This window comes from Pseudopipra pipra, chromosome 3 (genome assembly GCF_036250125.1).
Source record: "Pseudopipra pipra isolate bDixPip1 chromosome 3, bDixPip1.hap1, whole genome shotgun sequence".
NCBI classification, from domain to species: domain Eukaryota; kingdom Metazoa; phylum Chordata; class Aves; order Passeriformes; family Pipridae; genus Pseudopipra; species Pseudopipra pipra.
Genome location: NC_087551.1, coordinates 1,034,596 through 1,061,026, shown reverse-complemented (window position 1 = coordinate 1,061,026; position 26,431 = coordinate 1,034,596). Strand labels below are relative to the sequence as shown.

The following is a 26,431-nucleotide window of genomic DNA, read 5'->3' as shown; positions in this document are numbered from 1 at the left end:
TGCACGAGGGGTATCTGAGGGTGTGAGTGCACAGGACAAGGGTGGATACGTAAAGGTGTGCGTATAGTGCAAGGGGGTTGTGTACATGTGTGAATGCAAGAGGAGCGTGTAAAGGTGTGGATAAAGTGTGTGTAAATAGTGAAAGGGGCGTGTGTGTAAGAGCGTGAGTGCAAGAGAAGCGTGTAAAGGTGTGGGTACACAGCGCAAGGGGGGCTGTGAGTGCACACGCGTGTGTGTGAGCCTGTGAGCGCACACATGTGCGCTCACAGGCTCACACACACGCGTGTGCACTCCCAACCTTGTACACACACATGTGCACTCCCAACCTTGTACACACACACACATGTGCGCTCACAGGCTCACACGCACGCGTGTGCACTCCCAACCTTGTACACACACACATGTGCACTCCCAACCTTGTACACACACACACGTGCGCTCACAGTGCGTGTGCAGGGCTGGCAGTGCCCGGGGCACCGCAGCGGTCTCCGGGCGGTCCCCGGGGCGGTGCCGGCGGTGCGGGGCGGTCCCCGGGGCGGTGCCGGAGCCGCAGCCGGGGCGGTGCCGTGTCCCGTCTCGGGGGCGGTGCCGTGGCCGGGGCGGTGCCGGGGGGCCGGGGGAGGCCGGGGCGGTGCTGGGGCTGTAAACACGGGGCGGAGCGGGGTCGTGGCCGGCGCCGTTCCCGCGCACACCCGAGCGCAGCGGCGGCCGGGGCCGCTCCAGCGGCGGCAGCACCGTGAGCGGGGGGCCGGGGGAGCGCGGGGCTTGGGGGGGAAGGGGGCCGCGGCGGGGCAGGACGGGGGCCGGGGCCGGGCTGGGCTGGGCGCTCGGCAGAACAATGGGGCGGGCGGGCGGAGGGCCGGGCCGGCCCCGCTGACGGCGCTCCCCGCGCTCCGCTCCCCGCAGGCAGCCCCGATGGCCAAGCAGCCCCCCGAGGTGAAGGCGCGACGCGACGGCGAGGGCGGGCGGCTGCCGGCGGCCGAGGGGGGGCCGGGCCCGGGCGCGCAGCTGCGCCCCGGCGCTCCCGCCGCCCTGCCCGGGGCCGGCAGCGGGAACGGGAACGGCTCCGGCGCGGCCGCGGCGCGGGGCCCGCCCGCCAGCCCCGGCCCCTTCGCCACCCGCTCGCCGCTCTTCATCTTCGTGCGGAGGTCGCCGCTGCTGCCGCGCTCCTCCAGCGGGTACTTCTCCTTCGACGCCGAGCGCAGCCCCGGGCCCCTGTGCTGCGACAAGGCCACGCAGACCCCCAGCCCGCCCTGCCAGGCGCTCAGCCACTGCCTCAGCGCCATGGGTAAGGGCTGCGGCCGGGCTCCGCATCCTCTGCCTCCCTCCGCGCCTGGCCGGGATCCCTTCCCTTCCCCTCGTCGCCTGGCCGGGCTTCTCTTCCCTTCCCCTCCTCACCTGACCGGGCTCCCCTTCCCTTCCCCTCCTCACCTGGCCGGGCTTCTCTTCCCTTCCCCTCCTCACCTGGCCGGGCTTCTCTTCCCTTCCCCTCCTCACCTGGCCGGGCTTCTCTTCCCTTCCCCTCCTCACCTGGCCGGGCTTCTCTTCCCTTCCCCTCCTCACCTGGCCGGGCTTCTCTTCCCTTCCCCTCCTCACCTGGCTGGGTTCCCCTTCCCTTCCGTTCTCCTCCTCACCTGACCGGTCTTCCCTTCCCCTCCTCACCTGGCTGGGCTTCCCTTCCTTAAGAATCATGGAAAAGGCGGGTTCTTGTAGGGGTCTGCAAAGGTGCGAGTGCACAGTGCAAGGAGAAATACGTAGAGATGTGAATACTCTGTACAAGGGGGGTTGGAAGTGCATGAGAGGTCCTGCTCCTCACCTGCCTTGGCTTCCCTCACCTTTTGCTCCTCGCCTGACTTGGTTTTCCTCGGAATGATGGAGAAACCCGGGTTCCTGTAGGGGTGTGCAAGGACGTGACTGCGCAGTGCCAGGGGGTTGTGTACAGGTGTGAGTGCCAGAGGGGTGTGTAAGGTGTGAGTACACAGTGCCAGGGGGTTGTGTACAGGTGTGAGTGCCAGAGGGGTGTGTAAGGTGTGAGTACACAGTGCCAGGGGGTTGTAAGTGCACAAGGGGTCCTGCTCCTCACCCGCCTCGGCTTCCCCTGGCACGATGGAAGCCGGGGGTTCTCCCGGTTGTGTGACACACCTGCAGCAGCACCTCCCGCATCCCACCCTCTGGATTTTGGAAGCCTGGCTGTCCCGAGCTGGCCGTGGGCTGGCTGCTGGCCCGGCACTCTGGGATTTGTGGGAGCTGGCTGGGCCCGCCGAGCAAACCCTGTGCCGGGGAACTCCCGCGTGTCCAGCGCCGGGGTTTTGATTACTATGATGTTTATTCTTTTCCGGGCTGGGTCAGTCCCTGCCAAGGGAGGAGGGGACAGAGTCGAGTCCAGCTTCCTACTCTGGGCTTGCTCTTCCAAGGCTGTTTTGCCAAGCAAGTGGCTTCTGGCTCGTGCGTTGCTCCTGGTTCTCTCTGGGCTCTCAGTGTTGGAGGCGAAGGGGTCACGGAACCCAAAATCCCGCTGGGAAGCGGCGTGGAGGCGGGCGGGGGGGTGTTTACATGTGGCTTTGCCAGGTAAAGCCTCTCGGGCGGGGAAAACCTGCCCACGTGTCCAGCATTCTCCTCTCCTGATTAATTCCCCTTAGCTGGGAGAAACCTTTTGACTTCCACCGGGTGAAACCAGGGCGAGGTGGGGGGGACGACAAGCACCGACTCCCAGCTTTCTGGGATCAAAACACCGTCTTTTTTTGTCGGCGGTGTTTTTGCTTCCTCCCGGCTCCGGGCTGTGGTTATGGCTGCGGAGGCCTCGCTGGAACGTGCCCTTAGGAAAGATTTTGGGACATTATTGCAGTAATTACAGCTTAATGCAGTTTCACAACCTCACGTTGGCACGGCCGGGGCGAGGATGCTCCCGGAGTTCCACAGCTTCAGGTTCTTTTTCCCGGGAAGAAATGGACGTTTTCCCTGATTTTTTTTAATTTTTTTTTTTCCTTCCCAAGTTCCTGCATTCTCATCAGCTGTTTTAGTGGAGCCTGTGCTCTGTTAGTGTTGCCAGGGGCATCATCCTAAACAACTATAAGCAAATGGAAAATTCTTGGCGCTGCTTGACCGGGACCCTTGGATGTTCCCAAACGCGATTAAACTGGGAATGTGTAGGTGTGGAGCTGTTTTATCCCTGTCTGGGACCACAACTCCCAAGCTGTGACTTCCCAGGCAGCTCTCCCTGAGAGCTATCCCTGGCTTTGCCCTGCACATCTCTCCCTCAGTCCCTTTGCCTTGGCAGTGTCCCGCCGGATGCGTGCCGTTAAGTTTTCCGCATGGAAGTGGGTCAGTCCCTCGGGAAGGAAGCAAAGGGTATATTTTTGTTGTGCTTTTATGTACTGATTTTTATCTGTGGTGAGCAGAGGCCGTGAGGTGGAGAGTTTCTCTCAGAAGCACAAGCAAGGGGCCTTTAATAATAACAATAATAATAATAATAATAATAAACAGGCGCTTCCTGCGAGCAGGAGCGACGGATGCTCCCAGCCTCTCCCGTGGGCAGCAGGGAATTGCTCCAAGGCTGCTCCAGCACAGCAAGCTCATGCTCTGCCCCAAAACTCCCTCTTCTAAACCTCGTAAAAACCTTCCCCAAAGTTTATGGTGGGGGCAAAAAAAAAAAGGTAGAGGCAGCCCTTGGGAATGCCGGGAATGCCAGGATGTGTGAGGAGGAGTCCTTGGTGGGGAGGTGGTGGATGCTTCCAAAGCCTTTTTTTTTTTTTTTATTTTGGAAATGGGACAGCAAGGGGAGGTTCTGGGATTCTGGGGTGGGAGGGAGGAAGGGTTGTGTTGTTTGCTTGGCATGTCCAGGAAGATGCTTTTGGGGATGGGTAGGAGAGGAGCAGGGATGAGATGATTTGGTTGTGCCAGGGGAGGTACAGGGGAAAAGGATGATGATCCTGCTTTTTGGGGACGAGGTTGGGAGGGTTGGTGGGTGCTCTGCTGGGAGCATAAATCACCCAAAGACAAGAAACTCACCTTTTGGGAGGGGTTGGGAGACTCTTTGCCTGATGTTTTGTGTCCTAGTAGGAGAGGATCATGTCCTTCCGTTGGGTTTTCCATCTGCGTGGCTTTTGGGAATGTGTTTGGAGCAAGTGCTCTGTAAATGGGCTGCTCTGATCCTGATCATTTTCCCGTGGGAAGAGAAGCATCATGAACCTCTTGTTGCCCACTAAGGAGATCCTCCCCGTGGAAATAGGTGGATTTAAGGGGAAAACCTGGAGCCGGGAAGCTGGTGGGGGTGTCCGGTGGAGCTGCTGCTGCCATTTCCTCAGAGGAGGTTTTCTCCAGGGGGGTTGGATAACTAAGCCCGGGGGCTGAAGGTGCAATCTGAGGTTGTTTTTTTTTTGCCCTTCTGAGCCGGGACTGCAGCGCCGCCGTGCTGGAGCATCCCATGGGTTTGGAGTGAGACGTGGTGGCCCCCGGGTTTGTCCCCGTCCCCGTCCCCGGGGCGGCCGTGTCGCCCTCGGTGTGTCGCGGTATGACTGTGCCACCCCCCCCCCGCCCCCGAAAGCACCTCTGACTGGTTTGGGGACCAGTTATGACTGGACCCTTTTGACGCAGCGCCACAGAAAGTCCTTTCTGAAAACCTCAGCCCGATTTCGCTCTCAGCCACCAACCCCAGGCTTCGCCTCTCGGGGCGGATGAGCCCGTGGGCGCTCTGCTGGGGCGGGGGCGGGGGGGAAAGGATGGAGAAGGGGGGGAAAGGATGGAGAGGGAGCAGACCCTCTGCCCCGCGTGGTTTTTCCTGGATCCCCGTATCTCCCCGCATCTTTTTGTCCCGTGTCTGCCCGTGGTGTTTTTGTTTCCCTTGCTGGGCCGGCTCTGCTGACGGCGGTGGGATTTCGGATGGTCGCTCCGCCCCGGCCGGAATCCCTGTTTGCCTTCCCGGAGAGCTCCAGAGGCTGGAATATCGCGAGGGCTGTGTTTCATTCAGCGGCGAGGAGCAGCAGTGCTGCGGGGCCGTCCCTGGGCAGGCGGCGGGTGCTACTCCTGCGCTACTACAGCGTGAAAACAAAACACGTCCCCGAGCCAAGCGGCGCTGCCTTGGCTCCCAGAGACATTTTCCAGTCAGGTCGGAGCCAGGCTTTTTATTTAATTTTTTTTTTTTTTTTTTTTTTTACTGCCCCGCTAATCCTTTGAATATTCGGAGATTGGAAGCTGTTCCCCTGTTCCCTTGTGATTCCTCCGAAGCTGTCGTGCCAAAGCACTGTTTTGTTTTGTGCAGTGGAGGTTTTTTTTTTGTTTTGGGTTTGTTTTTGTTTGGGTTTTTTTTTTTTTTTTTGATTGTGTGGGGTTGTTTTGGGTTTTTTTGTTTATTTTCTTTTTAGTTTTTTTTTTATTATTATTATTTTCCTTAAGGCTGTGATTCCTGCTAGGATCCTGCACTTGGGCTTGCAGGAGGGGGGATGAGGTGGTGCCAGTGCTGTACGTGGTCCTGCCTCCTTTTTTCCCCTGGCTGTTTGAGGCATTTATCATGTGTTTAATAACTTCTTAAGATGGAGACTGAAATAATTATGTATCACACAGTGTAGTTAATACATTAACTCTTTTTCCACTTACAAGCCAGCACTTGGTTTTGCTGGGAATGTGGTTTCTCCACACACAAATCCAACTGTGGCTTTCTCCTCCTTGTGACAAACCCTTTTCCTTTCCTTGTTGGGCACTTCGGGATGACTGGGAGCAGAAATGTGATAATTGGCTGAAACTATCCAGACAGAGGGTTTTTAAGGTTAGGGAAGGAGCTGCTGCTGTGCCTGCAAGGAAAAAAAGTAGTTGAGAAAGGAGGGGGGAAGAGGAGGTTTGGTGAGGGAAGTAAACAGGCGAGTGGCATCCTGGCTTTTCTCCCTGTTCAGGAGGGGACCAAAGCTTGGAGGTGCTCCCAGGGAAAGCTTGGAATAATGAATAAATAAATAAATAAATGCTTAATAATAATAATAACAATAATGGGAATGATAAGGAATAAAAGCCTGGCTTGTGATGACAAGTCCCATTTGTGCCGCGGAACATCTGGCACCTGGATGTGAGAATCAAGGCACAGCCACAATAAAAAGCAGCAATAAAACGGCAAGATTGGGTGGACTGCTGTGAAGTTTTGTTGTTCCTCCCTTCCCAACACTCCCGTTTTTCCCCGTGCAGCTTCCCGGTGGCACTCGGTGGCCGAGGACGTGCAACCCGAGGTCTGGATCGCGCAGGAGCTGCGGCGCATCGGGGACGAGTTCAATGCCTCCTATTGTCCACGAAGGGTAACTTTCCCCTCTCTCTCTCTCTCTCTTTTTCTCTCTACTTTCCATTTCTTTTTACACATTTCTCTCTGAAAGGGAAAAGCTTAATCATCTCTGGAAACTGCTGCGGTGAGCGCCGGGTGCACTCAGATGGAGAGAGGGCTGCGCGGGTGGCGGTGTCGGCCCGGCGTCTGCGGCTGCCCCGGTGTCGAATCAATCAGAAATAACCTTCAGGTTGGGGCTGGAGGCCCTTTGCGGGGAGAAGTTGGCAGGAGCTTTTCGGGGCCGGTGTTGGTGGCTCGGGCCTGGACCTGATGGTAGCGAGGAACGGGCTTCTGAGAGTTAGACAGGGGAAGTTTGGGGGTGTCAGCGTCAGGCACTGTTGCTTTCAGGGAGTGAGCGCAGTGGGATTCTAATCCCAGCTCCCAAATCCCTGCTGCTGCCGTGCTGGGAAGCTGCAAAGAGGAAACTTGGTCCGATATCTTATTTTTCTTGCAAAGACTCTGTTTTGAAAGAGGGGTGTTTATAAGACCATAAACCGGCTCACCTCGGAGTGTTGCAACAGCAATCGATGCGCTAATGCCAAAAAAAAAAAAGCAGGGACCCAACCCCAAACCGACCCAGCCCGGGGGGGTGAAGCAACAGGAGTTTGCAGAGGAGCCTCGCCGGCGGTGACTCCGAGTGTTCCCGACGGCTGCGTGTCCGTGCATGTGGTTCCTGGTCCGTGGATCTGTGGGAAGAGGAGCCGGGAGCGCGGTTTGGGAGCAGTGTTGGTGACGGAATGCCGGCTGCCTGGATCCTTATCCGCCCTCCCCATCTCCTGAGTCACTCCTGCAGTGTTTCCTCACCTCTCCCGGGGTCCGGAGGGTTGGCTTTCCCCCAGAAGGGGGGTCCAGCTGCCACGATCCAGCTTTTTGCATCGTCTCCATCTGCTCCATTCTCCTTCCAAATGCTCCGGGTCTTCAGACCTGAAACAAACTGTGATGAGCTGTGCTTTATCCTGAATCCAGAATGTGCATCTTCTGACCTTACCCCCCCCTCCAGGCTTATCCCTGGAGAAGCCACTTTTTGGGTTAGAAAGGACATCTTTCCAAGGAAAGGGAGGGACCAGGCTGTTCAGGAAGCTGGAGGCACCTGGTAGCAGTCAGCTGATCCAGAAGAGCTGGTGGAAATGTGGAAAGCCCTGCCATATCATGGAATATCCTCAGCTGTGAGGGATCCACAAGGATCAAGGAGTCCAACCCCTGGCCCTGCCCAGGACACCCCATCAATCCCACCATGTGCCTGAGAGCATTGTCCAAACACTCCTTGAGCTCTGCCAGCCTTGAGGCCGTGACCGCTGCCCTGGGGACCCTGTGCCAGCGCCCAGCCACCCTCATCCCTTTTCCCATCTCCCTCCTGCCTCCCAGAGCAGTGCCTTAAGTTTGGCAAACCTCGTGTGAACAGGTTTGTGAGGAACAGGAGCACCTCATGTGAACAGGTTTGTGAGGAGCAGGAGCACCTGGTGTGAACGGGTTTGTGAGGAACAGCAGCATCCTGCCCACGTTATCCCGTGGGGACCAGCCCCCCTCGCTGCCGGAAATGCGCTCCAGGCATATCCCAAGATTCCAGCCCCCTGCCCCTGGGGAGAGAGGCGGAACGCCGAGGACACGTCCTGCTCGCTCCATGGCACGAGCAGGGGACGACCCTACAGACACTGTGGACCTGCCTTAGTCAGCATCTGCCCAGTTCTCCCCCTCGTTGCACCCAAACCCGGGGAGGTTTCAGAGCCCTTCAGCGGCGGCTGCGGAATTATCCCCCCCGAGGCGCGGAGCTGTTGCCTCCTGGGGAAGGTGTCTCTTCCTCCTGGAAGCGTTCCAGCCGCTCCGGAGCCCCTGGGGGCGGGAGGGGAAGGTGGGAACGGCTCGTGCCCGCTGGGCTGGGCTCTGCCCTTGGAGGCTGAGGTTAGAAATGGGGAACTGGGGGCCGTGCCAGAGCGGCACTCGCCGGGCAGGTCGGGGCTGTCGGACGGGTCGGGGCTGCGCGTTCCCCGTCACGTTCCCCCGTCACGTTCCCCATCCGTGCGTCACCCGCGGGGATCAGCTCGGGAGAGGCAGCGGGAAATGGGGCAGCTCCTCACCCCGGCCCCTCTGTGCCTCACACAGCTCATGCTCCAGTGGCCACCAGGCGAAGGCTTCTGCTGGCAGAGGGTGGGAAATCAAGGAATCGCAGAATCCCTGAGGTTGGAAAAGCCCTCCCAGCCCATGGAGCTTACCCTGTGCCCCATGCCCACCTTTATCCCCCAGCCCATGTCCAGAACTTCCTTGGACACCTCCAGGGATGGGGACTCCACCACCTCCCTGGGCAGCCCCTTCCTGTCTTTAACAATCTTTTCCATGAGGGAATTCTTCTGGATGTCAACCCTGAATGTCTTGTTTCAGCTCCCTTGGCATCCCCTTCCCATCTTTAACAATCCTTTCCGTGAAGGAATTCTTCTGGATGTCCACCCTGTAGGCCTTGTTTCAGCTCCCTAATTATCCCTCTACCTCTTTATTGAGCAGACCCTAATTTTGGCATTTCTCTTCCATCATTTAAGCCTGATGGGGGTTTTGTTTGTATTTTTTCCTTGCTCTCCATCATATTGAGGGTTGGGCAGTGTGGTGGGCTTAGCCTTGGGCTGGTGGGGGAGGACCTGGACCTGCTTTTCTCCCTTCTGAGGGGGATTTTCATTTCATTTTGAATATTTTCCCTCTACCCTGTGGTTTTAACCCTCCCTAAATGCCCTAACAGGGCTCCTTTGGGATGTTTCAAACCTCCCAGCAACGGTTGCACAGCTCCCATGCCCACATGCATGTGGCACCGTGGTGGTGCCACTCAATCCCAAAATCCACGTTTGTGGTTGGGAGAGGGCAGCTTTGACCCTTTGGTCAAAGGCAGGAGGGTTAAAACACTCAAGGTCACCGGGTTTATCCCCGTTCTTTGCCAAAGGCTTGATTTTGCACCTCCGGAATATCTTCCAGGTGTTTGTAACGCAGGGCCTTCCTGCTGGAAATCAAACTCACTGGTTTATTTGGTTTTTCTTTGTTGTTGTTCTTTTTCCCCTCCCTTCCTCTCTGTTTCAGGGTTTCTGGGATCACCAGGTGGGAAACCCCCAGGTCGTCATCCTGCGCCTGCTGCGTTACATCGTCCGCCTCATCTGGAGGCTGCAGTGAGCGCCCGGCGCACCCCGAGGGGCTCCAGGACTTTGTTTCCTCGCTGGGAAAGCCCGGGAAGGACTGGACAGATGGATGGATGTGGGACTCCCACCCTACTTCTCCCCCAGGGGACACGTGGCAGGACGAGGGTGTTCATCCCACGCCGACCTGCCGGGCTCCGGTGCAGTGTTTTTATCCCAGAGTGGTGTTTACTTAGTGTTTCAACTTTTATTACCTTTTTTTTTTTATCATCATCATTTTTTTTTTTTTTGTCCCCGAAAGAGTCTCAGTGAAAACACGGGATAATTTGTTGTCATCGTTCCTGGAATCCTCTGGGAAACCTGAGCCAGCTGATGGGCCAGAGACTGAGATTCCTCCCCTCTCCCTTTGCCTCCAGGGCATTTGCCCACCAAAAAAAAGGCTGGAAGAAGGGCAGAGGGCTTTAAATCAGCACTTCTTTTACCTGTAAATACCTAATGCTACCCCAGATCCACCTTCATTTGCATCATGCAAATCGCCTATTTCCTGCTGACTGATGATTTTTTTATTTTTATTTTTTTTTGGTAGTTTTTATATCTCTCTTTTTTTTTTTTTTTATACACTCTGAATTTTTTCTCAAGACTTCGCTGTCGAACTCCAGGGTCCAAACCATCACAACCAACCAAACAACCAACCCCAATCCACCAGGTTGCCTTTTTTTTTTTTTTTTTTTTTAAGAGAAAATCTTTCTTATAAAACGTGTGAAAACGCTTCCTTAGTGTAAAATATAATATATAGAAGGTGGGGAGAGATGGGGGGGAGATGAGGAATTCAGCAATAAAACATCCCGGAGGCAGGAGGAGCAGCTCCCAGGACCCACCACGGCGGAGTTGTTCTCCAAGCCCACAGGAGGGGTTTTTCCAAGGTGCTGGACAGTGTTTTCCTGGGATCCTCTCTGTGTTGGCACAGAGGGATGATGAGCAGGCGCCGTGAAGCCCCCCCTGGATGCAGCTGGAAGGAGCCAGCCTGGCATGGATCCACTGCAGGACTTGCCACGGGGGGAATGATCTCCCCTTCCACCCGGACGTGCCACGGCCATGGAAGACCCAGGTGTGTGTCCCGTTGCCTCCGGTGGACCTCGGATGTTTTTGGGGGAAGTGGCTGCTCCGGCCACCCCGTATCTATGCACAACCCACCTCGTGCCCCTTCCCCTCTGGAGGGTGCAGGTGGTCCCACCCCCCACGTCCCGACACCGTGCCAGGTCGTTTCTGCTCTCATCGGTTCCGCCGGCGCCGTAGGAAAAGGAAAAAAAGAAAGGAAAGGAAAAAAAGAAAAGGAAGGAAAACCCAATCCCAAGCTCCCCCTCCCCGAGAGCGGTTGTGCCCACAGGGAGCAGCTGCTGAGTGCCATGGATGATGGTTCTGGATGGGCTGCAGTGGGACCTGCCCCTGTGCTCCTGGAGGGTCAAGTTTTAACCTCGAATGCCAATTTTATTCCCTTTTTTTTTTTTGGAGCAGGGAATGTTTTGGGAAGGGTTTTTTTTTTTGGAGAGGGTGTGTGAGGGGGAGCCTTTGCACTGGTGGAGAGCGAGGGGTTCGATAACCGGTGAGCTGGGCCGGGGGCAGATCCTGCTCCTCATCCCATGGGATTTTGGCTCTGGCTTTGGCTCATGATTTCCCACGGGAACCTACGTGGAATTCCACGGCTGCTGATAAAATTAAATAAGTGAAATTTGGCAGCAGAGGGGGGGGGAAACCCAAGTGAGACTTTTCTCCCAGTTGAGTTTCATCGTTGCTGGTGGATGAAATGGTGCTTTGGGGTCTCCCAGCCTTATGGAATCCTGGAATGTGTCCCTTGGAATACACCAAAGAATCACCGAGCACTTTACCCCCTCCTCCCATGGAGACAAAAGACATAGGTTCATTTTAAGGAAAAAAAAAAAATTCCAAACATTGGCAAAGTCTCCCAGGGACTTCTCCACAGGAGGAATTCCCAGCCAAAAGGCATAGGAAAATTTTAACCCCCCAAAAAGCAGGTTTAGGGGGAACTCCCTCCCCCCCTGCCAAAAAGCCTCAAACCAGAAGAGTGATGTTATAAAATAGGTATTATGCCCATTTAGCCATGTTGGCTCTGGGCTGTTTTAAGCATAACCTGTGCTCTGTGTTGCACCAAAAGGATGTGATGAAGAGTTTTCCTTGGATGTGGGGAAACCAGATTTATTCCCGGATTTATTCCTGGTCCTGCTTCTCCTCTTTTCCCCCCCAACTGTAAATACCCAAATATTTATTAGAGTAGGGCACCGTATTTTCATCATCTGAGCCAAATATCTGTGTGCAATGTACTCCCTCTCCTTTCTCTCCTGTAAGTTTTGTACAGCTTATAAATACATTAAAAAAAAAAAAAATTATTAAAAAAACCCTGTTTTTTTTTTCCTAAACTTTTTTTTTTTTTTAGAGTTGAACTTGGTAAATACTGTAGGGCTTTTTTTTTTTTTTTTAATTTTTTTTTTTTTAAATTTTCTGTGTAATTAATGCACTCTACTGTTTAATGCTGTAACTTGTAGAAACGTTGTGTATTTATTTTCTGCTTATTTAAGTTCCTGTGAAGATTTGGTTTCCCCCTTTCTCTCTCTCTGTCTCTGTCTCTCTCTCCTGTCCCTGCCATAAGTGTTGGATCACCTTCCAAAAGCCATCGTGGGGGTGGATTAACGAATCCTTTCGCTCCAAGTGCCTAAGTCCCCGCTCCCCAGGATTTAGGCACATCAAAGACTTCAGCATTAGTGGAAAAAAATCCAGTGGGAATTTGGCTTCTCCACGCCCCTGGGACTGTTCAATCCGGGTTTTCCTCCACCTGGGAGCAGCCATCCCGTGAGGTCACCCTCAAGTCGCGGCGCAGGACCCAGCGGATGTAGCATTTTTGACTGCAATTTCCCTGCCCTTCCTTTGTGTTTTGCACTGATGAATTTTGGACAGGGTAATTGCCACTTTTTTTACTTGTGCAATACTGCTGTAAATAATCGCAGATCCTTTTTTTTTTGGGGGGGGGGGGGTTGGTTTGTTTTTTTTTTCGGGGGGGGGTGTTTGTTTCTGTTGGTTTTTTCAGATGCGATCTTTTATGTTCTTTAATATGAGTTTTATATGAATAAAAACTTTCAACTATTTGTCCCGTGTGCTGGAGGTTTGTTTTTTTTTTGAGGGGAGGGGGTTGAGGAGCACCTGGCAAGGGTTGGGAAGGGGATATTTGTTCTTTATCTCCTTGTTTATCACCAGTTCTCCCCGCTTTTCACCCATTCTCCCCAAGATCTCCCCCAGACTTTCCTGGGACCCCAAAATGCAGCTGTTGAACAAAACACCTTTGTAAAGTGTTGCCTCGAGTGTTCCCAAGCCCAAAAGCTGCCCCTTCTGGGAATGCTTTGGGGTTTCCTTGGAATTTTTTTGCTTTTCCCCACATTGATGGGCTCAAACCCAACTGCTGGGCACCTCCCATGCACTCCTTGTCCCCAGCTGGTTTCCGTGGGTATTGACAAAGTCTGGGGGTTTATTTTATTATTTTTGCTTTGGTTTGTTACTGTTTTATTATTTAATGCTTTTTATTGTTTAGTGCTGTTATTACAAGGATTTTGATATATTTTTTTTATGGGACATTACCATGTCATTTTCTCCCTTTATTATTTCACATGGTTATTTTATTATTTTATAATTTTAAAGCTGAAGCAAAATCATCCTAAAAATTCCCATCCTGCTCTCCTGCTGCCTTGACCTTCCATCCTATTTTTTCCCCTCCAGCTCTTCTTACTCCTCCATACCCTGGCACCTGAAGGGGATTTAAAAACAACACCCCCCCCCCCCCCTCAAAGTCCTACTTGATAAACAACCTAAAAAAATTCTGGATTTTTTTTTTTTTTTTTTTTTTTTTTGTTCTTGAGTGTGTTTCAAATTACAGAAGTTCCTGAAAGGGAAGTTTATTGGTTTCAGGTGCTATTTCGGGGGCTTCTTTAGCTCAAAAAAAAAAAAAAAAAAAAGAGGGTTGTATTGCCCCAGCCAAGGCCATGGCAGCTGCTGGTCCCGTGGCTCTCCGGTCCCCATGGAATTTGGGAGCCCGTGGGTTATCACACCTGGGATGTGACCCCGCTGTGACTTTTATTGGAAGGAGCTCGGGAATATTGGAACGAGCTCGTGACCTGCCCAAACCTGGTGAGCTTGGGAGGAGGAACCAAGGAGAGATGCCCACCAGGGGAACCAAGGAGAGATTCCCACCAGGGGAACCAAGGAGAGATTCCCACCAGATTCCTTCTGGGCATGTGCTTGGCCATGGCCAGGTCTAGGTTGGCTGTGGTCGTGTCCAAGGTGGTCATGGCCCAGGTTGGTCATGCCCAAGGTGCTCATGGCCAAGTGGAAGGTTGTCATATCCAAGATGGTCAGGGACAAGTGGAAGGTTGTCATGGCCCAGGGTGGTCCTGGCCCAGGGTGGTCATGGCCCAGTGGAAGGTTGTCATGGCCCAGGGTGGTCATGGCCCAGTGGAAGGTGGCCATGGCCCAGGGTGGTCCTGGCCTAGGGTGGTCATGGCCCATTGGAAGGTTGTCATGGCCCAGGGTGATCCTGGCCAAGTGGAAGGTGGCCATGGCCCAGGCTGGCCACCATCTCCCTTGGCCATGGCCAAGCCCAAGGTGGTCACGGCCCAGGGCCACCACACACACCCCACTCAGCTCCTCCCCGAGAGCTCTTCCCGTGCCCTCAGATTTTTCCTTTGGGAACTACTAAAACACCCACTTTGTCTTAAGGATGCCAAACCTCCTTTATTCCTTGAAAAGGTGAACCCCCCCCACACACTCACACACACACACCGCGTCCTGAATTTTATTCACGGGAAAAGCCACAGCACCTCATGTCCTTTGGCTGCTTTGAGGGCACACAAGGTGCCAGGCCGGGCTGTTCCCACATCCCTCAGCCCCTGCCAGCCTCGGGAATGCCGAGCAGCCAAAGCCCGGGATGAGATGGCGGCCAACCGGAGCCATGGGAGCAACCCCTGGGCACTGCCAGGCCCTCACCATCCACATATCTAGAGATATACATTTATTTTTTTTTCCAATGACTCGCCGCTGACCTTTCAAACACCTGTTCAAGCCCTAAACAGCTAAAAATACCCCCCGAGCTTTGCATTTGATTTTCATATTGCAACAAAGCTCACTGTTTCCAGTGGGGTTTTCTCGTGTTTCTGGCGGGCTCTTGGATGGGCCAAACCCACGTGGAGACAGGGATGGGAAGCAGCTGGATACAGGGAGGCACCTAAAAGCAGTAAAGAAACATTATAGATGCTCTAACAGGGCTTTTATGTGGTGTAAGACAAGCCCAAGGATGGTTGGAACATGAGGACCTTCCTACTGCCTTTCCTGAGCATCCCAAGCCTGTTCTGGCTTCTTTTCTGTGGAATTTTAAAAAAAATCAAGGCCTCCACCCCCAGGGAAGGAAGGCAACGGGTTATCCCTGGCGGCGACACCGCCGCGCCGGCACAGGCCGGTCCTGTGTAGCCTTGGGAACCTCCCACAGCCCTCGTGGGGATTTGGGGCCTTTTCTTGCCCCGTTTGATGGATTTCTCCTCGCTGGGTTTTTGACAGGCTCGTCCGTCCCTTTTCCCGGGAGGACACGCACGGAGCCGGCGCTTCCCGGGCCGGTAATTGAACCACCTCGGCGCGATTCTGGGCGTTGTGGGCCGAGCAAACAATTGTCTGACAATCCCCACAGTTGCCTTGGCTGTTAATTAGGGGGAAATAAAGTTGGAAGGTGGCAGGGCTGGGCCGTTCCCGAGGGAGGGAAAGGGTGCCCAGCGCCGCTGCTCTGCCTCACCACGGCCCCGGCCACGGCACGGGATCCCGGGCTAAAAAAAACAGGATTCCCAGAAATCCCGTTGATTTTGGGTCTGAACCATGCAAATAAACCTCCTGAGGGCCGAGGGAGGAGCAGTGGGGGTGCTGAGACCCTCAGGCCTCACCCTCTGTGGGATTCCAGTGGGATTCCAGCATCCATCCCTCCCGGAGCCCAGAGCAGCAGCGGAGTCCCCTCCCGAGCCCGGGGACAGTCACGAGCGCCTGCCATTGACATTCAAATGACTTATTGGCAGAAATGGGTTTAAAAATAGGGGTTTTATGATAAACAAACTAACCTCATACAGGAAGTGAGCTGCAAATACTAAAACAGGTTGTACAAAGCTGGTAGAGAACAGAGCTGCCCCACAGAACCGAAAAAACAACAACAAGAATGAAGCAGTGGTGGTGGTGGTGGGGGGGGTGGGTTTGAAAGTTTTCTTGGGGGTTTTATGTTATCCTGAAGGGGTGAATCGAGGGGAGAAAGGGCTGGGGGATGAGAGGATTCCTTCTGGACCTGTGGCCCCTAAAATGCAGGCGATGCCAAGGCAGCTCCTCGATGTGAACCCCGAGTTTGAGCGTGACGGGACTTCAAAAAAGCGTCGGGGCTGTGCTGCTGCAAAGGTTAAACAGTTTTCCTCCCGAAACCCCGAGTGTGGGCTGTGAAAGAACATGGTAATGAAGAAAAATTTCCCCAGGGCTGCTCTTTGATTATCACCAAAGCCATCGAGTTTCAGTTTGAGTGATTTGTATTTATTTATAAAAACAAAGATGAAATAAGTAGAACGAAAACAAAAACCTCATCCTAATTTCTGAGCTCGAGCCTGATTTATTCGAGAAGGGACGTTCAGGTACAACAGGCTGGGTCGAGAAAATAAACTGAGTTGCCAGTGGGCTGCGTGGGGAGGATATTTAAGGTTCAAAAAATATGAGAACTCCCCCCAAAAACACAACCAACCACTTTGGCTGCAAAAATGCTGATTTAAGAGTCGCCGGGCTGGGCAGCAGCTCCGGCCACTGGGTTCAAGCCTGGTTTGGTGCTGGGGCATCTTAATTTGAGTGGGAGAACAAAAGACATTTCTCTTTTCATGTGTTTTCACTTCCATTGTGAGAGAACTGGTTAAAAAAACACACAAAAAAGCCCTTCAGTGGTCTCGCAGCCTTTACCGTGTTGTTTTTCTACCTATTTTCTGTTGTTGGCTTTTGTTATCAGTCTCATCTGCAATTTGTGGCCGATTCTGTCATGTTTCAGGCAGACAGCGTGTTCCCAAAACTGTTTGCAACCTTTCAGTGAGGGTACAGCCTCGAGGACAGGCAGGGCAGAGCCGCAGCACAACGAGAAAAAGGGCACATTTAACCCCAAAATCCCTCTTTGGCCAAATTTGGATGCCCGAGGCAGGGACGAGTCCCAAGGCAGTGATGGACAAGCCCGAGCCAGCCCAGCCCACCCCCCCCGGGCATCCTCGCTTTAGCTGGAATTATTTCCAGCTCCCCACCAGAGGAGAAGCCAAACCCACCCCTGCGTGACCCGGTGGGATTTTTCCCGATCCCAGATAATTTCCCAGCTAATTTGCCAGCGCGTTTCCCCATCCAGCAGCAGGGATGCACCCCGGCCACGCCGGCTGAGCCCTCCTTCTGCGAGCGTAACGTGGATTAAATCACTCGAGCTGCGAATTACCACCGAAAGCCGACGCCGCCGACCTCGCACCGATTCGATATTAATAACGAAACCAAAAAGCAAATTAATACCGCGGGACGAGGAGGAATTCTGCAATTTAGTTGTAAAACTCCGGCGCAGGTCTCCGAGCGCGCGGCGGGCTCGGCGTGGAGGCGATTTTGGCCCCCCCGGCGGCCCCGGAGGAGCAGGGGGGGGGGTGACAAGGGGGTGTTTTTTTGGGGGGCTGCGGGGACAGGCTGGGAGCCGCGGCCCCGGCGGGCTGGGCTGGGCGCCGCCGGAGCCCCGCGATGCTCTCCGGGCTGCCCGGGGAGAGGGGAAGAAGCGCCGGCGCCGCGTCCCCGCCGAACGCCCGGGCTCCGAAATCAAACCAATTCGGGTTTTTTCCGAGGATGAGGCGGCTCGGCGGGGGCAGCCCGGCTGGGGGAGGACTGAGCCATTGTGAAACCCGGCTCCTTTTCCTGAGGCTGCCGCTGCCGGAGGCGCCGGAGCCCAAAAAGCCTGCCCGAAAAACAGCTCAAACGGTTTCCCAAAGACGAGGCGCCCCAGGCTCGCTCGGCCCTCGCCCCTCGCCCCCCACAATTTCGGGCTCCCTGGCACAGGGAATGACGGCCGGCTGCTCCCCCAGGAAGGGCTGCCTTCCTCCCCCGGACCCCCCAGAGCCCCAAACCTCTTCCCCTTTTGATCCCTGAGCGTGGGGGTCCCACCACCCCGCTCCCCCCCCTCCAAATGATCCCCCTATTTACGCCGGGCACGAATCCATCCTATTGTTTTGGCCAGGAAAACACTCAAATCTATACTTTAAAGGCAATGTGTCAGGGCTCTCCCAAAGCTCTCTCCACTTCCTGTGACAAAACAAAACACGCTTCGCTTGAAACTTATTCTTCCTCTATTTAGCGCAGAGAAATAATGACCAAAAGCACCCCAAAAAAACCCCAGGGCCCTGCCCCCTTTCCCACACTGTCCCCTCCCCAGGCAGAGGATGGAGCCAGGCTGGAATTCCCTCAACCAGGCAGGAACTCTTTGATTTCGAGCTGTTATTTCGTTTCAAATCTCGAGCTGAGGTGAATTTCCACTTTGCTATTTTGGTCTCGCTGCTGTTTGAGTCAAACGCTCCCCCCTCCTCCTCCTCCTCCTCCTCCACGTCATCGATTAAACCAGAGTCAAAAGGGGGCAAAAAAGTGAGAGGTTGGATAAATTTGGGAGCTTGGGGATCGAACGTGCTGGGAATATTTGCTGTCAGGCAGAGAGGAGTGTTCAGCCCACACCTAAAATCGAGATAAACCTCATTTGGTTTGAACTCGTGTGGAAGGATTGAAATCCTGGGAGTGCCCCAAATCTCCAGGTTTCTCCCACTGCACCCAGCACGGGTGAAGAAATGGGAATTTTGGACAATTTCAGGACCAGGAGATGGATTTTGATGCTCCTTTGTGGGTCCATTTCAACTCGGGATATTCTGTGGTTGCAATTCCCAGCATTTCTGGGCATCCAAGGGCTGTAGTTGCCCCCGTGGCCAACGGTGCTCCCCAAGCATTCCATGGGCAGCTGGATGGAAAACGAGGGGGGAAAAAGGGAATTTGTGGTCAGTCTGATTTTGCTCTGCCACAAGTTTTCAGCTGGTGTTTGAGGGGGGATCGCTCCGGCCTGAGGAGGGATGGATTTCACCCTGGAAAAATGGGAAGGAACACTTGGCTTGGAAATGAAACCCCCCCTGGAAAATTAAACAGGATTTTCCCAGGGATCAGGATTTGCCTCTAGGAATTAAGCTGGAAAATTAAATACCGAAGAGACCCACCAGGAAAATCAGACAGGCCTTTCCCAGGGGTTGGGAATTTGCCTCTGAAAATTAGTCTGGAAAATGAAGCGTCGAGAAAACCGCCTGGAAAATCCTATAGGAATTTCGCAGGGAGGGGTGGGGAAATTTGCCCCTAAGAATTAAGATGGAAAATTCAATATCAAGAAGCCCACCTGGCAAATCAGACAGGCCTTTCCCAGGGGTTGGAAATTTGCCTTTAAGAATTAATCTTATTTATTCCAAATCCTTGCATTTACTCCCAGTGCTTCAGCTTATTCCCGATCCTTGCTCTTTATTTCCAAAGCCTGTATTTATTTCCAAGGCCTGTGTCTCTTTCTAGTGCCTGTATTTATTTGCAATGCCTGTATTTGTCTGTAAACACCAAATTCTTTGCTCCTGAAATGTCAGAACTCTCAGAGGTGGAACTGCAGCTCAGTGGCCTCTAACCCACCCTCCAGCATCCATCCCACATCCCGGCATTCCTGCTGCATCCACACCCCCAGCATCCTGGGAATACACCCAAAGTGGCTTTATTTTATTGTTCATTTTATTATTAAAATAGTCCATTCCCCTTCTTTTTTTTTTTTTTAATTAACTCCCTCAACTACCTTTCATTATATTATTATATTTTATTATATTATTTTATATTATATAATATTTTACTATCCCACATATAATAAATAATAATTAAGAATATGATAATAAGATATGGTATAATAACTAATATAATAATGGTATAATAAAATATGATATATATTTTATTAAATATAATCTATTATCCTATTCCCCCATATTCTATCCCATTATTCTATCCAATTCTCTTATTCCATTTTATTTAACGAACATAAATTATATTTCTACATATTTATTCATGACCAGTTCATTCAGCAGGAATAAGAGGAAGAATTCAATAGAAACCTTTTACATATGTAAATATAAGTTCAGTAGCTTTATTTCAGTGGAAACAAATTTATCTGTGTGTAAATATTTACAGAATTATATACAATGTATTCTTATATAAAATAGGTTTGTAAATATATAAATATACATATACAAATATAGTATTTATTTAACTATAGAAAGCAGCGCAGTGGTTGGAGCTGCCAGATTTTGATTAATTTCCCTTCCTGATTTTAATTGCCCTGATGGATTTTGATTGCCCCATCCTGATTTTCATCGCCCTCCCTGGTTTTAATGCCACGGAAAAGTGGGTGGAAGAGCCCAGCGAGGACCTTCGTGCCAGGATTTGATCCCAAACGGCAAATTCACCAAAAGGATCATAAATCTTGAACACCTGGAAGGCCCCAGACCCATAAAAAGAACACGGACTGGGTGTCCATGGAGGAGCAATTCCATGGGCTCTGGAGGGTTTGGGACTGGCCGCAGGGTCGGGATGATGGGATGGAATTCCTGGATCTACCTTGTTTCCCTGCACGGGAGCTCCCGGCTGCTGCTGGGAGGGGACCCTGGGATCCTTCACGGCCCTGAGGAGTGGCACCAGTACCACCAGTACCACCAGTACCACCAGTACCACCAGTACCACTGCCACCACCAGCACCAAGACTACCGATAGCACAAGTAGCACCAGCAGCACCAGCACAACCAGCACCAGCACAACCAGCACCAGCACAACCAGCACCAGCACAACCAGTACCAGCACCACCAGCACCACCAGCACAACCAGCACCAGCACAACCAGCACCAGCAGCACCAGCACAACCAGTACCAGCACAACCAGCACCAGCAGCACCAGCACAACCAGTACCAGCACAACCAGCACCAGCAGCACCAGCACAACCAGTACCAGCACAACCAGTAGCAGCAGCACCAGCACAACCAGTACCAGCACAACCAGTACCAGCACAACCAGTAGCAGCAGCACCCCCAGTAGCCCCAGCAGCCGCAGCACTCGCCGCTGACTCATCCCGGGGGAGCCCCCGGGCTCCAGCCCCTCCCGCGGCGGCTCCGTGGGGTTTTCCCTTTCCTTCCTCATCAAGGAGGCCCTGAATCACCACCACCCCCCCGTGACGTGGCCCCTCCACTTACTGGAATGCTGCTGAGACTCCCCAACCCCCGGTTTGCAGCCAAGGAGCTGGGGCTGGTGATGCTCGGGGTGCCAGTGACACTCAGGGTGCCGGTGACACTCGGGGTGCCGGTGACACTCAGGGTGCCGGTGACACTCGGGGTGCCAGTGACACTCGGGGTGCCAGGGGCACCCACAGCCTCCCCCCGGCACCCAGGGATGGGTCCCCCCGGCTCGGTGCTCTGCACCCCGAGCACCTCATCCCAAAGCCATTCCCGAAGCCCATCCCGAAGCCGCGCCGTCCATCCCACGGAGACACTCACCCGGAGCCCACGTCCCTCGGAGCAGCGACAGGAGAGGAGGAGCCAGGCCCGGGTATGTTTCCATGGGAAAAACTGACTGCACAAATGTCACTTGTTTCCCACCGTTAAGTGGTGTCTGAAATGATGGAGGGGGGGAGAAAAGGTCCTGCCTTCCAGCCGTAATCCCAGCGGGACAGCCGTGCTCCTGCCGACTCACCCTGTTGGCTTCCCTGGGGAAAAAAATAGGAAAAGTAGATTTTTTTAAAACTTATGCCACTTAAAAAAAACCCTCTTCTGCTTCTTGTGTTCCAGTGCTGGGCCAGGGAATCACCTGTGGAGGAACAGGGGGATCACCTAGGGAGGAAGCAGCACTGGGAATTCCGGAGTCAGGAGCAGAAGAGCCTCTTTGCTCCAGGTTTGTCCTGGTGGGTTTTGTGCCACAGGGTGGGAATCGCCCAGGGCTTCGAGCCACCTTGTATCCCAGTGGGATGCTCCACCACAGGGATTCATCCCTTTGCTTCCCACACTTCCCATTCCACAGGCATTTTATAGCAAGGGTTTAGGATCAGCTTCCCCGGGAAAACCTCAGTCCCAACCTGCACACCTTCCACTGGAATGTCATTAACACTTCAGGATTAATGGGAATAACGGGGGGAATGTTGGGATGACAGAGGGAAGCTTGGCTCCTGCGTCCTTCCCTGGGCCGTGGGAGTGATCCACACTGGGCAAGGGCGGATAAAAAATCCATCAGTCAGGAAAAACTGTAGGAATGCCACTGATTCCAGAGTCTGGCTTTACCAGGTTCTGGCATTCCCTCAGCTCAGAGCCCCCAGTATCCCAGAGAAAACCCCATGCACACCAGATTCCAAAGCCACCCACGGATCCCCTGCAGTGAGATCCCTCCAAGGATCTCAGAGCATAACAAACCCATCCCATATCCTACCTGGCCTCTCCTTGCCGCAGCTCCCAGCCCCGGGATGTGCCGGGGGTTTATATGGCCCTGTCCCCCCCTCTGGGATGCAGGGAAGGAGATTTTCCCATGGCTGATGGGCTCTCCCACTTCCCCTGGGTTACACCCACAGGGGAAAGGATCGGGGAGTTTTTCTCATCAGAAAGAGCCTTTGCTGGGAAAGGTCTCATTTCCCAGGGCTTGGAGCCAAATCCACGGGGACAACGGGGGCAGAGGGGGCTGGGAACGGGCTGGGGGCGGCAGGAGGCTCTGCTGAGGGATCCCCCACTCTCCTCTCTCTCACCCAGGTGATGCATCCCCAAGCTCTGGGGCTCCTGGGTGCTATTCCAGCCTGTTCTCTGGGAAGCCCCCTGTTTCACCCCCCATCCCCATCCAAAAGGGGCCATGACCTCCCCACAAACCCCGTGGGAAAGGCTCTGGCTGCACATGGGCGATGGAAACCATCCCCATTCCCCAGGGAACGGCTCCGGCAAGCGCATCCGAGATATTCACCCCACTCCAAACCCTTTCCCTCCCAGCTGAGGGACCCTTTCCCTCTCTCCCGCTGCAGGGGGGTGGTTGTCACCCTGCCTGTGTCCCCGCTCCGGGTTTTTCCCACTCAATTCCTGCTTAGCGTGATTTTGGAGCAGCAGGGTTTCGGGAAAACAGTGTGTGCCCCACACATGGCTTGTGGGAAGGTCCGTGCTCCCGGATTCAGCTGGAGTTCAGGGATGACTCAGCCGGCACGAGCAGCCCCGGGAGGGGCTGACACAGCGGGAAGGGGGGGCTGGGAGCGGGTGGCTCAGGGGAGCTTGGATTTGCAGCTCAGATCCGGAGGCATTTGGCACTGGGTGCTCCACGGCTGTGCCCGGGTCCAGCTGAGCATCCCAACCTCCATCCCTCAGCCTGGTGGCTTCAACCCTTCCAGCTCCTGACCTGGCTGTGCCGCAGCCGTGTCGGTGACAACCCACAGCGCTGGGACAGTCCCGGCCGTGCCCGAGGGAGCTGCCGTGGGGTGGGTGAGGGATGCTCTGGCTCAGCTGAGAGCCAGGGAAAACCACCAAAAGCTGTCCCCTCTGTGCCCTCATCCGTGGCTTTCACTCATTTCCCACCCCTGACACCGGCAGCTGCTCCCTTGGTTGGGATTTGAAGGATCACGAGTCCCCAGATGAACCCAGGAGGTGCAGAACTCTGGAGGTGTTGGAGCCCAGCACCAGCTACAGTGGCACCTAATGCTTGGATATTCCTCCACAAAATCAAGGGGATGGATGCTCCTCTTTGTCCTGTGCTTCCCAAGGACACCCCTGGAGCTCAGCCCAGCAGAGCACAAGTTGGTGGGAAATGTCCTGCCTGGAAGGACAGTGGAAGAAATCACCTCACAAGCATCTCGTGGGAAGGAGAAAGAGGAGGAGGAGGAGGGATGTCCCACTGTGGTGAGAAAACACTCAGCCTGCTCCCTTCCCACCTCTCTTCCCCCCAGTATTGTGACAAAACTGGAAAATGTGCTGCCAGTCATGAGCATTTCCCTGGAAAAAAAAACCAGTTTGCTGACCCAGCTTCCAAATCCATCTGGCCACCCTCGAGGCAGGCATTGCTGCCAGATTTTCCCGCCGGGATCTCGAGCTGCTGGTGGTGCCCCAGGGGACGCAGGTCCCAGGGGATCACGTTCCACCCCAGCGCCCGCATCCCCCGCGGGGCTCGGCTGCAGGAATCCGCGCTCGGCACCCCAAACCCCCGCGGCGGCGGCCGGGATCGCCGGGATGGCCGGGATCGCGCGGGATGGCCGGGATCGAGCGGGATGGTCGGGATGCTGCGGGATGGCCGGGATGCCGCGGGATGGCCGGGATGCTGCGGGATGGCCGGAATGCCCCGGGATGGCCGGGATGCTGCGGGATGGCCGGAATGCCCCGGGATGGCCGGGATGCTGCGGGGCCGGCGGCTCTGCCGGGCATGCCGGCACCTGCCTTCCCGCAGAGCGAAAAAACAAGTTGCTAAGTCACAGCAAAACCATGAAAGCAAAACCACAGAGCCCCAAAGCGCCTCTGAGTCACTCCCCCGGCCGCCGCCACGGCCCCACAGCATCCAGAACTCGCCGCCACCTGCAGCCGGCCGGGAGCTGCCGGTCCGCGCTCGGAATTCGCGCTGCTCCAGGGCAGCTGGAAGCGTTTTCCAGCAGGGAAAGCCGCTCTGAGCGCGCAGCAGGCGCGGATGTAGGAGCTGAGGTCACACCAAAACCGGCCTATCAGGCCCCGCTCGGCGGCACCCGAAGCGCCTCCTTTCCCCTCTCTGCTGTGCTCTCACCTGCATTTTTTTTTTATTGTCGCTATTGAATCGTGAAAAAACTCCTCGTTTGAAAGGTGGCTGGAGCCCAGGCACGGCCAGAAAGTGCTCCCGGGATTAGTCACCGGCGGCAGCGCCTCTGTTGACATGAGTCACGCGGGTCTGGCCGCGCCGATTCAAACCCCGAATTTTCGGCTTCTCGGCTTTGGGGTTGTCCCCGGGAGACCTTTCGGTAACTTGTCACCGGTTCTGAGCAGAGCCGGCAGCCGCCCCCCGGCGCCGGCGCTTCCCGAAACGCCGGAGCCGGGATTCTGGAGCAGCCGGGAGGGCAGGATGGGCTCCCAAAAACCGAGTCCCGTCGGTGGAATAAGGAGCGAGGCGGTGGGTGCCGGCGGGGGGGACAGCGGGGCCAGGCCGCTGCCGTCGGGCCCCGTGCCGATGCCGACAGAGGTCACTGTTGCCGAAAATTTGGGCGTCCCAGCCAAAAAAAAGGAACTCGGGGCTTGGTGGGGGGAAGGCGGCGATGGGGCCCGGGTTTGAACAGGAGCCGCCTTCCGAGGAGCGGGGATCAGCTGAAAAATTGCGTGGGATGCACCGGAGATCCCATGGTGACCCACGGGATGGGCTGGAGAAGCCGTGCTCTCCCCCACAGCCGCGGCGGGACGCCCAAGGTGCCGGGCAGCTGAGATTAAAGGATTAAAAATAACGAGGAGGAAGGGAAAGGGCCGGGAATGCGCTCCCGCGGGATGTCCCCGAGGCCGAAAACCGAGCCAGGGCAGGGAAAGGAGGCGGCCCAGGGCTGTTCGACCCCTCGGGGAGCCACATGGCTCCAGGACAGCCGGGAGGGGAACACGGGCAGTCCCAAAAGCAAGTGCGGGTTGGGAGGTGTTAGACGGATGTATTCGCTTCCCAGGGGAAAAGCTGGCGGGTCCTGGATGGAGCGGCAGGAGGAGAACTCGCAGCTGCCTTTCCCAGCCCCGAAGCCCAGGGGAGAGCACGGAAACAGCTCGTGGGTGCAGCAGAAAATCCCCCCCCAAGGTGACTAAGCACTCTGGGTACGAGGCGTGACAACAGCGGAGCCCGAGCGCCGTCCTTGCCTGTGCCGCTCCCGCCGGGATTTATCATGGAATCCCGGAATAGTTTGGGTGGAAGGGATTTCAAAGCTCATCCCGTTCCACCCCTGCCGCGGGCAGGGATACCTTCCACCATCCCAGGTTGCTCCAAGCCCCGTCCAGCCTGGCCAGGAACACTTCCAGGGATGGGGAATCCGGTTATCCGGGTGCAGGACCCCGGGGTGGGAGGAGGAACCTCCACATCCCATCTCCCCCCGTCCCCGTGCCTGCGCAGAGCTGCTCCCGCCCTGCGGCTCCCAGGGCATCCCTCAATCCCTGCCAGATCCCATCGCATCCAGAGCCCCCCCAGCAGCCCCGAGGGCAGCTCCTGCTCCGGGGGAGCTGCGGGACAAGCAAAACCCCAAACCCACCCCGCAGCCAGCGCAAAATCCAAAATATTCCCACTGTCCCGAGCAGGACCCAGCAGCGCACGGGGCGTAAGGAATTGCAAACCCTTCCATGGCTGGTTTTTGCAATTCCCGGCAGCAGCCAAAGGCTGGCAAAGGGAATATCACCTTACCCTGCGTGCCGGGGGGGCCGAGGAGCAGGAAGCCCCCTGGGACGGGGGGCACACGGGGAGGGGGGGGCTCCATGTGGAGCCGGGATGCGAAGGCGCCGGGAGCGGAGCCGCCTGGGAGCGAGCGGAGCCTCTGGAAGCGGAGCGGCTGGAAGCGCAGCCCTGGCATTCGTAACGGGCGCCGAAACTGCGCCGAGCTCTGCCCCGATCATTGGTCCAGGTCACGGCAGCCGCTGCTTTCAAATTCTGCTCGAGCTTCAAAAGGAAACAGGAAGCCCCAAAGCTCTGCACCAGAGGCTCTCGCGGCGCCCACGCGTTCGCCTCCCACCCCCAACCCCCCGGGAATGGCGTGTTCCCGGCCTCCGGAGGGAGCCGGGAGCATCCCGACCCCCAGCTCCTCGCGGGGGTTTGCTGAAGCTGGTTTGCATAATTTTATTCACCTTTTTCTTTTCGGCTCACTCACCTTTTTTTCGTCTTGTTTGTGGCCAAGTGCATGTTCACCCTCCAGCTG

At 55.2% G+C, this 26,431-nt stretch overlaps 1 protein-coding gene and 1 long non-coding RNA gene across 3 annotated transcripts; one reads left to right on the top strand and one right to left on the bottom strand.

The window, feature by feature from the left end:
• Window positions 1–483: 483 nt before the first annotated feature.
• BCL2L11 (BCL2 like 11) lies at window positions 484–12,566 on the top strand. Of its 2 annotated transcripts, XM_064647440.1 has the most exons (4): window positions 490–736; window positions 907–1,288; window positions 6,169–6,275; window positions 9,356–12,566. In XM_064647440.1, exons 2-4 carry the CDS (start codon window positions 916–918, stop codon window positions 9,443–9,445), a joined length of 570 nt encoding a protein of 189 aa, XP_064503510.1. In that variant the 5' UTR covers window positions 490–736; window positions 907–915; the 3' UTR covers window positions 9,446–12,566. The 2 variants fall into 2 exon arrangements, with proteins under 2 accessions (XP_064503509.1, XP_064503510.1); XM_064647439.1 differs by lacking the exons at window positions 6,169–6,275; window positions 9,356–12,566 and having other exon boundaries at window positions 484–736; window positions 907–3,149.
• LOC135410724 (uncharacterized) lies at window positions 3,416–21,290 on the bottom strand. Its single transcript, XR_010428837.1, has 2 exons — window positions 21,084–21,290; window positions 3,416–7,222 (listed from the first exon to the last, which is right to left on the bottom strand). It is a non-coding gene; the product is annotated as an uncharacterized LOC135410724 (long non-coding RNA).
• Between the last annotated feature and the right edge of the window lie 5,141 nt (window positions 21,291–26,431).

Excerpts from the sequence above, each read along its gene's own strand:
- BCL2L11 (XM_064647439.1), top strand. The coding sequence starts at position 916 with ATGGCCAAGCAGCCCCCCGAGGTGAAGGCGCGACGCGACGGCGAGGGC.